Raw genomic sequence first — 14,345 nt, forward strand, 5'->3', positions numbered from 1 at the left:
ATGGACAGACTTTTTTTTTTTTCTCCAAAGGCATACAAATGGCTAAAGATGCATGAAAAAATGTTCAACGCCAATAAACTCAGGGAAATACAAGTCAAAACCACAGGGAAATACCACTTCACACTGGTCAGAATGGCTACAATTAGCAACTCAGGAAACAACAGATGTTGACTGATGTAGAGAACAGCAGAAGATATAGAAAAAGGGGAACCCTCTTACTTATGCTGCTGGTGTGAATGCAATCTAGTACCACCCCTGTGGAAAACAGTATGGAGTTTCCTCAACAAGTTAAAAATAGAACTACCATAGGACCCAGCAATTCCACTACCCAAAGGATAGTGTATTTATCCAAAGGATACAAAAATAGTGATTCAAAGGGACACCTGCACTCCCAATATGTATAACACCAATGTCTACAAAGGCCAAAATATGGGGAAAAAACAGATGTCCATTGACAGATGAATGGATAAAGAACAGGTGGTCTGTATATACAATGAAATATTACTCGGCCATCAAAAAGAATGAAATCTTGCCATTTGCAAAGACATGGATGGAATTAAAGGTTATTATGCTAAGCAAGTATAAAGTTAAAGTATAAGTATAAATCAGTTATACTAAGACAAATACCATATTACTTCATTCATATGTGATATTTAAGAAATAAATCAGATGAACATAGGGGAAAGGAAGAAAGAAAAATAAAACAAGATAAGAACAGAGACGGAGGCAAACCATGAGACTCTTCATTAGAGGGAACAAACAGGATTTCTGGAGGGAAGCAGTGGGTGGATGGGATAATAGGGTGATGGGCATTAAGAAGGTCACTTGATATCATGACCACTGGGTGTTATAGGCAACTGATGAATCACTAAATTTTACCCCTGAAACTAAAAATACTATAATACTGTATGTTAACTAAACTGAATTTAAATTTTAAAAAGGGACACCTGAGTGGATCAGTTGGTTAACCCACTGCCTTTGGCTCAGATCATGATCCCAGGGTCCTGGGATTGAGTCCGGCATCAGGCTCCTTGCTCAGCAGGGAGTCTGCTTCTCTCTCTGCCTCTGCCTGCTTGTGTGTGCTCTCTCTCTCACAGATAAATAAATAAAATCTTTTTTAAAAAATCAGCAGTTTTGTTGACTGTTTCCTTTGCTGTGCAGAAGCTTTTGATCTTGATGAAGTCCCAAAAGTTCATTTTCGCTTTTGTTTCCTTGGCCTTTGGAGACATATCTTGAAAGAAGTTGCTGTGGCTGATATCGAAGAGGTTACTGCCTATGTTCTCCTCTAGGATTCTGATGGATTCCTGTCTCACGTTAAGGTCTTTTATCCATTTCGAGTTTATCTTTGTGTACGATGTAAGAGAATGGTCAAGTTTCATTCTACATATCGCTGTCCAGTTTTCCCAGCACCATTTATTGAAGAGACTGTCTTTTTTCCATTGTATATTATTTCCTGTTTTGTCGAAGATTATTTAACCATAAAAAATGTTCATCATCACTAGCCATCAGGGAGATTCAAATTAAAACAACATTGAGATACCACCTGACACCAGTTAGAATGGCCAAAATTAGCAAGACAGGAAACAACATGTGTTGGAGAGGATGTGGAGAAAGGGGAACCCTCTTACACTGTTGGTGGGAATGCACGTTAGTACAGCCACTTTGGAGAACAGTGTGGAGATTCCTCAAGAAATTAAGACTAGAGCTTCCCTATGACCCTGCAATTGCACTGCTGGGTATTTACCCCAAAGATACAGATGTAGTGAAAAGAAGGGCCATCTGTACCCCAATGTTTATTGCAGCAATGGCCATGGTCGCCAAACTGTGGAAAGAACCAAGATGCCCTTCAACGGATGAATGGATAAGGAAGATGTGGTCCATATACACGATGGAGTATTATGCCTCCCTCAGAAAGGATGAATACCCAACTTTTGTAGCAACATGGATGGGACTGGAAGAGATTATGCTGAGTGAAATAAGTCAATCAGAGAGAGTCAAGTATCATATGGTTTCACTTATTTGTGGAGCATAACAAATAACATGGAGGACATGGGGAGATGGAGAGGAGAGGGAGTTGAGGGAAACACGAAAGGGAGATGAACCATGAGAGACTATGGACTCTGAAAAACAACCAGAGGCTTTTGAAGGGGCGGGGGCGTGGGAGGTTGAGGAACCAGGTGGTGGGTAATAGGGAGGGCACGTACTGCATGGAGCACTGGGTGTGGTGCAAAAACAATGAACACTGTTATGCTGAAAATAAACAAAAATAAAAATAAAAATAAAAATCAGCAGTATTCCCTCCCCAATGTCCATCAGAAAGGATGAATACCCAACTTTTGTAGCAACATGGACAGGACTGGAAGAAATTATGCTGAGCGAAATAAGTCAAGCAGAGAGAGCCAAGTATCATATGGTCTCACTTATTTGTGGAGCATAACAAATAGCATGGAGGACATGGGGAGATGGAGAGGAGAGGGAGTTGAGGGAAACTGGAAGGGGAGATGAACCATGAGAGACTATGGACTCTGAAAAACAACGAGAGGATTTTGAAGGTGCCGGGGGGTGGGAGGTTGAGGAACCAGGTGGTGGGTAATAGGGAAGGCACGTACTGCATGGAGCACTGGGTGTGGTGCAAAAACAATGAACACTGTTACACTGAAAATAAACAAATTAAAAAAAAATCAGCAGTATTTGGAGCTGCTAAAAAAAAAGAAAGAAAGCAAGCAAACAAGCAACAGTATATAAAAGAGACAACACTAGAACTCCACTAAATGGCATAGGAGCTGCAAGAATGTTCTCCAAGTCAGAGGGACTAGAGAACAACACAGTTTATTTTTCCACTCCACCTTAAAAGCCCATACCAAGGAAGGGTCCAGACTCCATAACTAGTTGGTATAGTTGACACAACAATCTTGTAACCTCAGTGAGCTCAGGGTTCACAAGCTCATACCTCTTTTAGTTGAGCTGGGGCACAGGAAAAATGCTGCTGCTTAAAAGGGTCCACCCTTTTAGAAGCTGTGGAAAATTTCTCTCACACCCCACCTTAAAGTCCCAGACTGGAATAAATTCCAGTCCCACACAGTGAGCTTACAATCTCAGCTGGTTCAGTGTACACAAGCCAACACAACCCTAGTCATGCTGGAGCATGGCAAATCAGCCACATTTTTTGGTCTTGTTTTCTTTTTGTTCTTTTTTGTATTCTTTAATTTTTTTTATTTTTTTCTTTCTTTAAGAAGCTGCAGTTCAATGGGCCACTATAATAGAAAAAAGTCAGTCTGAGAATGCTTCCAAATGGTAGGAGAGCTGTTGGAATGCTCTCCAGGTGGTAGGGATGAACATGCATAGTCTAAACTCTTCCTTTACTTTGAAAGCACAGACCAGTGCAGTCTGAGCATGCTAACTGGCCTGCCACCTCAATGAGTCCTGGGTCTCAGCAGCAGATCAGCAGATATAGAAGAATATATCAATGATCTGGAAGGCAGGGCAATGTAAAATACTCAAACTAAATGACAAAAAGAGAAAGAAAAATGAAATTTGAGAATAGGTTAAAGGAACTCTTAGACAACATAAAGGAAACAAATTCTCACATTATATAAGCCCCAGAAGAAGAAGAAGAAGAGAGAGAAAAGGATAGGAAAAAAAATTTGAAGAAATAATACTGAAACATTCCCTAACACAGGGAAGGAAATAGACACCCAATCCAAGAAACACTAAGAATTCCACACAAGATGAACCCAAAGATGTCCACACCATGACAAAATAATGAAAATGTCAAAAGTTAAAGATAGAGAGCCTTAAAACAGTAAGAGAGAAGTAAAAAGTTATCTACAAGGGAAAACATAGGGCTTCAGCAGAATCTTTGCAGGCCCAGAAGGAATGCAATGATATATTCAAAATGCTGAAAGGAAATATCTACAACCAAGGATACTCTACCTGACAGGATTATTCAGATTTGATGGAGAGATAAAGAATTTCCACAAAAAATAAAAGAGTTTATCACAAATAAACCAGTTATATAAAAAATGATAAAGGGACTTTTAAAGTGAAAAAAAAATGACCCTAATTAGACATAAGAAAATTACTAATAAAAACATAAAAAGACTATAAATAATATATAAATGATTATTATATATATGACTCTGTACATATATATAAAACATGGATGAAGGAGTAAAAAATAAGGGAAAAGAGAAAAATAAATTAGTTTTTAAGTCTTTGAACTTAAGTAACAACAAAATTAATACAGATTGTTATTTACATAGGATTTTTTATATGAACCTCATAATAAACACAAACCCAAAACCTATGATAGATATATAAAAAAACAAAGATAATGGAAGACAAAAGTAAGACTATAAAAACTAGGAATGAAAAAGAAAGAGAATAAGAGAAGAAGAAAGGAAAAAAGAAGAATTGCAAAAAGAACCAGAGAACCATCTACAAAAACAACCAGAAAACAATTAACAAAATGAAAATGAGTAAGGGTGGGAGGTTGGGGCAACCTGAGGGTTTTGAAGGGTCAGGGGTGGGAGGTTGGGGGAACAGGTGGTGGGTAATGGGGAGGGCACGTTTTGCATGGAGCACTGGGTGTTGTGCAAAAAGAATGAATACTGTTATGCTGAAAAAATAAATAAAATGGAAAAAAAAAGAATTACTTTAAAATTAAATGACTTAAATTATTTAATCAAAGACATAGGATGGTGGAATGGATAAAAAATAAACTAACATCTATATACGTTGCTGACAAGAAACAGACATCAGACCTATAGATAAAGAGACTGAAAGTGAAGGGATTAAAAAAACACACATACTATGCAAATGGAAACAAACAAACAAACAAAAAAGACATGGTAGTGATACTGAAGTCAGAAAAAATGGACTTTATTTATTTGCATATTGAAAAATAGACTTCAAAACAAAGACTCTTTACAAGAGACAAAAAGAAAACATTACATAATGATACATTACATAATGATACTCCAACAGGAGGCTATAACAATTATAAATATCTACAGACCCAATAGTGGAGGACCTAAATACATAAAATAAATATTAACAGAAATAAAAGGAAAAATTGATGACAACGCATTATAGTAAGATACTTCACACCCCACTTATAGCAATGGATAGATCATCTGGGCAAAAAATCAACAAAGAAATAATGTCTTTGAATGACACATTGGGCAAGATCATCATAAGAGGTATATACAGAACATTCCATCCAAAAACAATAGAATATTCATTATTTTCAAGTGTGCATGGAATGTTCTCCAGAGTGGGTCATATATTAGGACACAAAACAAACCTCAATAAATTTAAGAAGATTGAAATCATACCATGCATCTTTTCCAATAACAACAGTATGAAACTAGAAATCTATCACAAGAGAAAAGACTAGAATAGACAACAAACATGAACACATGGAGTCTAAACAACATGACACTAAAGAACCAATGAGTTAATCAAACAAAGAAGAAATAAAAAGTAGATAAATGGAGAAAATTGAAAATGAAAACACAAAATCTGTGGGACAGAGAAAAATCACTTCTAAGTAGGAAATATATTGGGATACAGACCTATCTAAACAAACAAGAAAAAGCTCACATAAACAATTAGACCTTACATATAAAGGAACTAGGACAACAAACAAAGAAAAATCCCAAAGTGAGTAAAAGGAAGGAAATAACAATGGTCAGAGGAACTAAATGGCATAGAAACTAAAAAGAAAAAAAAAAAAAAAACAGAAAAAATCAATGAAACCAAAAACTGGTTCTTTAAAGGGATAAAATTGATAAATCCTTAGCCAGACTCATCAAGAAACGAGAGAGAGAGAGAAAATACCCAAATAAATAAAATAAGAAATGAGAGAGGAGAAGTAGCAAGTGATACAAGAAAAATTAAAGAATTATAATTGAATACTACAAAAATTTATGTATCAACAAATTAGACAATGTAGAAGACATGGATAAATTCCTAGAAACAAACAATCTTTGAAATCTGAATCAGGAAGAAATAGAAAATCTGAACAGACCAATTACTAGTAATGAAGTTGAATCAGTAATCAAAAAAACTACCAAAAAATAAAAGTCCTGGGCCAGATGGCTTCACAGGTGAATTATACCAAACCTTTGAAGAAGATTTACTACTATTCTCCTCAAAATATTCTAAAAAATAAAAAAGGAGGAAAACATCTAAATACATTTTACCAGGAATATTATACAACAGTAGGAAAGGATGAGATCTTGCCATTTTAGACAGCATGGATGGACCTTAAGAGTGTTATGATACATGAAATAAATCAGGCTGGGAAAGTCAAATATCATGTAATTTCACTTATAAGTGGAATCTCAAAAAATAAATTCACAAACAAGAAGAAGAATCAGACCTATAAATGCAGGGAACAAATAGTTGACAGTCATCATAGCATGATGATAATAGTTACATTGTAACAGCAATGTATTGGGACAGATGAGGGCTACACTTGTGAACATAACATAAGGTATAAATTCGTGAAATCACTATATTGTATAACTGAAACTAATGTAACATTGTATCAACTACACTAAAAAAATTCTTCAAAGTGTTACAATTGAAGGCTTATAACAATATTTTTATTATTATTATTAGCAATAGTACAAAGTTAAATTATTTTTGTTATATGTTTATCAGTGTTTATAGTACAAATGGTTATTTATTACATAGGAGATATATAATATTTTGGCATGTTTTAAAATTTGTTACTTTTTTATTGAAGTATAGTTGACATACAATATTATATTAGTTCCAGTTGTACAGCATAGTGATTTAACAATTTTATATATTATTCACTGCTCACCACAGTTAGTGCAGTTATCATCTGTCAGCATACTTCATTATTAAAATGTTGATTATATTCCCTGTGCTATACATTTCATCCCTGTTATTTATTTTATAATGGAAGTTTTATAACTCTTAATTCTCCTTACCTATTTTGTTCTTCCTGCCACCCTCTTCTCTGGAAACCACCAGCTTTTCTCTGTACTTAAGAGTCTGTTTCTATTTTTGTTTATATATACATTGTTTGTTTTTTTTTTGATTCTACATATAAGTAAAATCATATTGCATTTTTTTATTTCTTTATCTGACTTATTTTACTTTCTATTATAACTTTTAAGCCCATCCATGTTGCTGCAAATGGAAATATTTAATTATTTTTATGGTTGAGAAATATTTTATATATGTATATAGGTACATTTTATATTTACATTCATATATATTCATATTGTACTCACATATACATATAATTATATTCATACATATTCTCAATATATGTATATATATATATTACATCTTTTTTTTTAGATTTTATTTATTTGACAGAGACCACAAGTAGGCAGAGAGAGAGAGGAGGAAGTAGGCTCCCTGCTGAGGAGAGAGCCAGATGTGGGGCCCTATCCCAGGACCCTGAGATCACAACCTGACCTGAAGGCAGAGGCTTAACCCACTGAGCCATGCAGGCGCCCCTCATATGGCTTTTTTAATTAATGTTTTGTTTTCCTCAAGTAAACACCCAAAAGTGGAATTACTGCATCATATGGTACTTCTTTTTTTTGTTTTGTTTTGTTTTGTTTTGTTTTTTCCCATTTTATTTATTTTTTCAGCGTAACAGTATTCATTCTTTTTGCACAACACCCAGTGCTCCATGCAAAACGTGCCCTTCCCATTACCCACCACCTGTTCCCCCAACCTCCCACCCCTGACCCTTCAACACCCTCAGGTTGTTTTTCAGAGTCCATAGTCACTTATGGGTCGCCTCCCCTTCCAATTTTTTTTTTTAAATAAACATATAATGTATTTTTATCCCCAGGGGTACAGGTCTGTGAATCACCAGGTTTACACACTTCACAGCACTCACGATAGCACTTACCCTCCCCAATGTCCATAGCCCCCTCCCCCTCTCCCAATCCCACCTCCCCCCAGCAACCCCCAGTTTGTTATGTGAGATTAAGAGTCATTTATGGTTTGTCTCCCTCCCAATCCCATCTTGTTTCATTTATTCTTCTCCTATCCCCCTAACCCCCCATGTTGCTTCTCCATGTCCTCATATCAGGGATACAAACATAGTGATCCGAAGGGGCACGTGTACCCGAATGTTTATAGCAGCAATGTCTATAATAGCCAAACTATGGAAAGAACCTAGATGTCCATCAACAGATGAATGGATAAAGAAGATGTGGTATATATACACAATGGAATACTATGCAGCCATCAAAAGAAATGAAATCATGCCATTTGCGACGACGTGGATGGAACTAGAGCGTATCATGCTTAGTGAAATAAGTCAATCGGAGAAAGACAACTATCATATGGTACTTTTATTTTTAGTTTTTGGAGGAACCTCTATGCTGTTTTTCCACAGTAGCTGTAGCAGTTTACATTCCTACCAACAGAGTTCAAGTGTTTCCTTTCTCCACATCCTCACAAACACTTATTTTTTTGCTTTTTGATACCAAGCATTCTCACTGGTATATTATATTGTATTGTATTATATTATATTATATTATATTATATTATATTATAATCATACCTTATCATATTACAAATACTATTATTTTATTATTGACACACTATTATTATTCGTTATTATTAACTATAACATGAGTTTAATTGAAGCTTTTTTTTAACAGGCAAGAAGTGAATATCAGAACAAATGATAATTCCATACCAAGTAAGAATTGAATCTTTAAAGTACAATATTATTTAGATTATATTTAAAGTTATTTTAGGGACAAATTACTAGTATCTTCAATTCACTGTTATAAAACATAAAGTGCACTTATTTTTTCTTAATATTTAAGAGCCTATATTTAAAAAAAAATAAAATGAAAGAGCCTATGTTATGTGTATATGTGTATGTGTGTTGGAATGTGTGTGTGTTTAAAATATTTCTGACCTTGGTGTGGGTTTGTACTAGCTATTTTAAAGTAAATTGTTTATTCTTCCTCATTATAAAAACCAACCTTAATTGTGTAAGTTTTCCTTTTGCTTAAAATCCACAATTATAAAACCCAGAGTACAGAAAAAATAGTCAAAATGATGAAAGTGGATATTTCATTTTGTTGAACAGCTACAACTTAGGGAAAGTTCTCCTTATATATTGAGCTGATATCTGCCTGCACTGATACAACTCTAACCCACTGGACCTAGTCCAATTCTTAGGGAAATAAATAGAATTATCTAACACTGTGATTAAGAGCATGGACTCTGAGCCAAACTATAGGTCTTTGAATCTCAGCTCTTCCACTTTACAATTTTTGGCAAGCAATTTAACTTCTCTCAGTGCTTCATTTTTTTACATCTATAAAATGGAAGCAATTATAAATTATATCTAATTCAAAGAGTTGTTTTGATAATTAAATGTGCTTGAAACAGTCTGACAAATAATCAGCAGTATATAAATGTTAGCTGTTTCAGCTATTCTGATATTACTATTGCTACTACACTTTCATATAATAGTTCTTTAAATATTTGAATGTAGTGATCATGAACTAAAATCAGGATTTAGGTTTGTAACACTGATTTCTGTGTCTTGTATATCATTAAGGTCAGAGCACTAAAATAAATGATTAGATTTATCAATAAAGACTTTACTGAGTACATTGTGCTCTACATTGTGCAACTATAGGGACTATAGGAGACATATTGTCTGCAACATAACCAATGTGACATAAAGAAAAGCCAAACTGGAGAAGATGATGGAGATATTTGAAAGGAAACATCAAATCTTTCTCTATTTTCCATTCCTACTGTTTGTATTATTTCAACCACTATGCTTTAAGTGAAAATTGTGAAAACTAGTTTAATCTAGCAAATAATGTTACAGTGTAATTTTAAACATAATTTATTGCTAAAAGGAGAAATCATCTTTTATTTTCCCTAACTGATATGCAAATAAACTATAGAGTCCAGAGGGAAAAGCTATGTTTTAAGCTATAACTTATCTTGAACAATATATTTCTTGCTCAAGAATATTTCAGTGCTTATTAAAATCAACTGTCAATTGTTCATTGTCCTCACTCATTTTAGTCAATGAATCAAGTGGAAAATTATGCAACCAAGATTATGTTACTTTGACATTTCCCAAACCACTCCAGCCAGGTAGAAAAAAGAGATCAAGACCTTCAGAATCACAAAGCTCAGTTCCTGTAAGTATTGAAAATGTCATTTTAACTAAATCTAAGATTATATAATATACAAATATAAATTAAAATATGTAATTTGAATTTTACTTCTTTTCAGAAGCAATTTTTAAATTTATAATTACTGGTACAGATTACCTCCATCTGTTTCAGATAGATTTTTATTTATTTCACCTTTACTTAATCCTCCTTTTCAAAGGCATTATAAAGTTAGTAGGCTATGTAAGCTACAGAACCTAATGCTGCGGCTAGTGGGATCTCTCAGGAAATATTTACCAGCTGCAAAAACATCTAAACTGAATCTTAGAATATGATCCAATGTTGATGAAGTTTCAGGGCCCCTCCATTTTCTTTAATCTGGCACTCAGGATACTAGATACTGGGACATTCAAGATTTCTCCCTCTTTTATAAAGTGCCATTATATTATTAATAAGGAAAAGGAAAAACTAGCTTACAAAAAGAGAAGATAATGGAGATGTTTGAAAGAAAACATCAAATCTTTCTCTTTTCCCATTCTTACTCTTCATATTATTTTAACTATTATAATTTAAGTGAAGTCTGGGGCGCCTGGGTGGCTCAGTGGGTTAAAGCCTCTGCCATCGGCTCAGGTCATGATCCCAGGGTCCTGGGATTGAGCCCCATATCAGTCTCTATGCTCAGCAGGGAGCCTGCTTCCTTCCCCTCTCTCTCTGCCTGCCTCTCTGCCTGCTTGTGATCTCTCTCTGTTAAATAAATAAATAAAATCTTTAAAAAAATAATTTAAGTGAAGTCTGATATCACCCATGGTAATATCAAAATGTGTTTCAAAAGCATCACCCAAAGCAGAGTTACAGTCAGTGCATTTATTCAAGTGCTATTCATTACATCTGTAGTGATCCAAGTTTCCTGCTTCTCTTCATTGTCCTCCTTTAATTATATATGACCATTTCATTGACTGGTGATGTCCCTACTGAATAGTTAAAGGACTATAAAAGATAAATGCAAAATTGGTATATGTTTCCACTTTGAGATCCAGATTGAACCAGATTTGGCAGATTTGGGATTGAGGCTTTAAAAAATTACACTACTGCTACACAATTAATAGGATCAGATATTTGTTTAATTTTATGTCCTTGTTTTGGGAAATAGTTCACACCTAGGCTCTCACAGGCCTGATTTCATCAGAGATGTTGAAAGCAGGAGTAAAAATCAAGCTAAGGCTTGAAGCCTACAGTTATCACAAGCATTGTCATGACAAACTGCAAGGGAGTCAGCTTATTTCTGAGCTAACGGGGATGAAAGGCACCCAATATGTTTTAAAAGATCTCTCCCACTATCAATGGTAACCCACTATCAATGGTAAGGATGGGCCCTTAAATGTCATGAATCACTGTGGGCTTGCTCCAATCTCTGTATGAGTCATTGAGAAAATCCTAAGGTTTGAAGTCATTTGGTTTCTAATGTCGAGTTATCTCACATACACAACACACACAGAATGTTGCAAGTTTTTTTCCCATTTTAAATAGATGGTTAATGAAAAACTAGACAATTTTCATGTTTCAATATTAAAAAGATATAACTTATTTTAAAATGTTTATCATTATTCTAAATAATCTTTTCAGAGACATGACAAAAGAAAATTAGAGGAAGTTCAGAAGCCAGCTCATATAAGGATAAGGCATTCTTTAAAAAATTTTTTCCAAAGGCCATCTGTTTACTTAACTGTCAGGAGAGAGGCTCCATTCAGAAATCCTTATACTCTTAAAGCCCATCATGAAAATGGAGAACCTAAAAAGTCCAAAGGTGACAAAAAAGGAAGAACTTTGCAGAGAAATTCCAAGAAAAACAAAGGCCCACACGAAATAACTACAGAATCTAAAATGGTAAATGATGAGAAACCTAAAAGACGAAATCATGCAGCTAAAACTCCATCAAAATCATCATGTAACAGTGAGCTATCTAAGGATTCAAAGTCCAAATTAGAAATAAATCCAGAATCCATTGATTTTAAGACAGTTTCACTGTATCAAAGAAAAGGTAAGAGAGATTCAAAGAATTCCAAAGAGACAGATAACAAATTCACATGTACAAAGAAGGATTTTAAGGACTCAAAGAACAATTCTGATGCCAAAGCACAGACTTGTTCAAACAATAGTTCAAGTATGGATTTCATACTGTATTTGGAGGAGTCTGGTGCTGAATCCATGAAATGTGATATGTGGTTAAAGAATGACTCTCAGAATAATTCAAAGAAGACTTCAAAGAAGGACACAAAAAAGGATGCAAAGAAAAGCTCTGATGCTGAATCTGTAGACTCAACCGATGCAAAGAAAGGTTCAAAGAAAGCTAAGAAAGATTCAAAGAAAAGTGACAAGAAAAAGGATGCAAAAAAAGACACAGAGACAACTGATGAAGATTCTACAGACTCAAAGGATGCAAAGAAAGATTCAAAGGCTAAGAAAGATTCAAAGAAAAGTGACAAGAAAAAGAAGGATGCAGTGTCTACTGATGCTGAAAGTGATTCTGAATTGGAGACAAAGAATTGGAAGAAAGATGAAAAGAAGGATAAGAAAGATTCAAAAAAAGAGGACAAGAAAAAGGATGCCAAGAAGGATGTAGTGTCTACTGATGCTGATTCTGAATCTGAATGGTATTCAAAAAAGGGTAAAAAAGATGAAAAAAAGGAAAAGAGAAATTCAAAGAAAGACAACAAAAATAAGTTTGCAATGAAGTCTGAAGAGTCTACTGAAACTGAATCTGATTGGGATAAATATCTGAAGGATAAATATGATTCAAAGAAGACTAAGAAAGATTTGAAGAAAGATGCCAAGAAACAGGATGCAAAGAAGGTCATAGAGTCTACTGATGCAGAATCTGATGAATTTTCCAGGAAACACTCAAAGAAGCCCAAGACATTCAAAAGTTCAGATGCTGAATCTGAAGAGTCAGTGTATAAACTTGGGGCTAAAAAGAGACTTGCTAATGAATCAGATGCTGCATCTACAGATTCAAAGAAGGAAAAACTGGAACTAAAGAGAGAATCCAAAATGTCATTCAAAAAGACTACATTCAAAGAAAAAGGAAAAAAAACAGGTACAGGTAGAGTCCCTCCATCAAGAGAAAGGCCACCACTACCTCCTTGTGAGCCTTTGCTACCATCACCCAAGAGCAAACGTCTCTGTCGGAGCAAGATGCCTGCTGCACCTCTGAAACCAAGATATGCTCCTTTGGTATGTTTACTGTGTTTTACTTTAGAGAAAAAATGGACTAAAATGAAAAATATTTTAAAGGGTTGAATTTATATTTTCCTTAAGAGTAGTTCAATTATACTGGAATATTTACAAGTTAAGGACTAATGGATAAGAAAGAATACTTCAAAAGGACTCAAAAGAGTTGGAAAACAAATGTCAAAAAATTAAGAATAATCTTTAGACTGTAACAGACAACTGGCTTGCACCTTAAGAAAACATTTAAAATTGTTTGTAAAGAGAATACAATTACATGTTCTTAAAAAGGAATAAAAAATGAAAATTGACTAAAACTTCTATAGGGGCAGATTTTAATGAGATAGAAAGACATTTCCTAAGTAGTTGCTAAATATAGTAAAAACTCAACCAAAAGCCAAGCATAGCGCAGTACAAACATAACATACATGGATTCAAATATGCAAATCAAATAATTTAATCTGTATCTGAATTAAATTTCTTTATAAGTCATCATTCTTACTGATAATCAGGGAAATAAATTAACTTGCAGGGGTAACTAGATCCCTTTAGTCTCTTTCAGGTTAATTTGCTCTCTTTGGGAGTAAATGCTCTGTAAATTTAGTTTCTTTTCTTTTCTCCAGATCTCTTCTTTCATCTCCCTTCTTCCAAAATCTGGCTATAAGGGGAATAAGTAGACATCTCAGTTTGAATGTAGGCTCTCCTCTTCCCCATGTTCTTCCCCTTGCTGGCTCTCTTTGACCTTGAGAAATAATTCATTTTCATGGTTTCTGGGCATCAACCTATGGGTCCTCTGCTTTCACAGTGTTTATTGTCAATTCTCAGCATGACAGGGTGGATGTCCTATGTTCTGCTAAATTCAGAGTTTCCCTAGATATTGCTGGGTCTTAACCTTGAGCTTCTTGTGTTAATTAAATTCCTCCCTTCCTCCACTTCCTCCCTGTTCTCCTATGCTTGTTTTCT

At 34.6% G+C, this 14,345-nt stretch overlaps 1 protein-coding gene across 1 annotated transcript; it reads left to right on the top strand.

Moving 5' to 3' along the window:
- The first annotated feature begins 2,518 nt into the window (after positions 1 to 2,518).
- Positions 2,519 to 14,059, top strand: CYLC1 (cylicin 1). Its single transcript, XM_045994789.1, has 6 exons — positions 2,519 to 2,552; positions 3,234 to 3,294; positions 8,667 to 8,707; positions 10,066 to 10,184; positions 11,781 to 13,388; positions 14,006 to 14,059. The coding sequence occupies exons 1-6, from the start codon at positions 2,519 to 2,521 to the stop codon at positions 14,057 to 14,059; spliced, it is 1,917 nt and encodes a 638-aa protein (XP_045850745.1).
- The last annotated feature ends 286 nt before the right edge of the window (positions 14,060 to 14,345 follow it).

This window comes from Meles meles, chromosome X, assembly GCF_922984935.1.
Source record: "Meles meles chromosome X, mMelMel3.1 paternal haplotype, whole genome shotgun sequence".
NCBI lineage: Eukaryota > Metazoa > Chordata > Mammalia > Carnivora > Mustelidae > Meles > Meles meles.

Coding starts and splice junctions, on each gene's coding strand:
- CYLC1 (XM_045994789.1), top strand. CDS start 2,519: ATGGACTCTGAAAAACAACGAGAGGATTTTGAAG. Junction 10,185..11,780: donor AATCACAAAGCTCAGTTCCT/GTAAGTATTGAA, acceptor TAATCTTTTCAG/AGACATGACAAAAGAAAATT. Junction 13,389..14,005: donor AACCAAGATATGCTCCTTTG/GTATGTTTACTG, acceptor TCTTTTCTCCAG/ATCTCTTCTTTCATCTCCCT.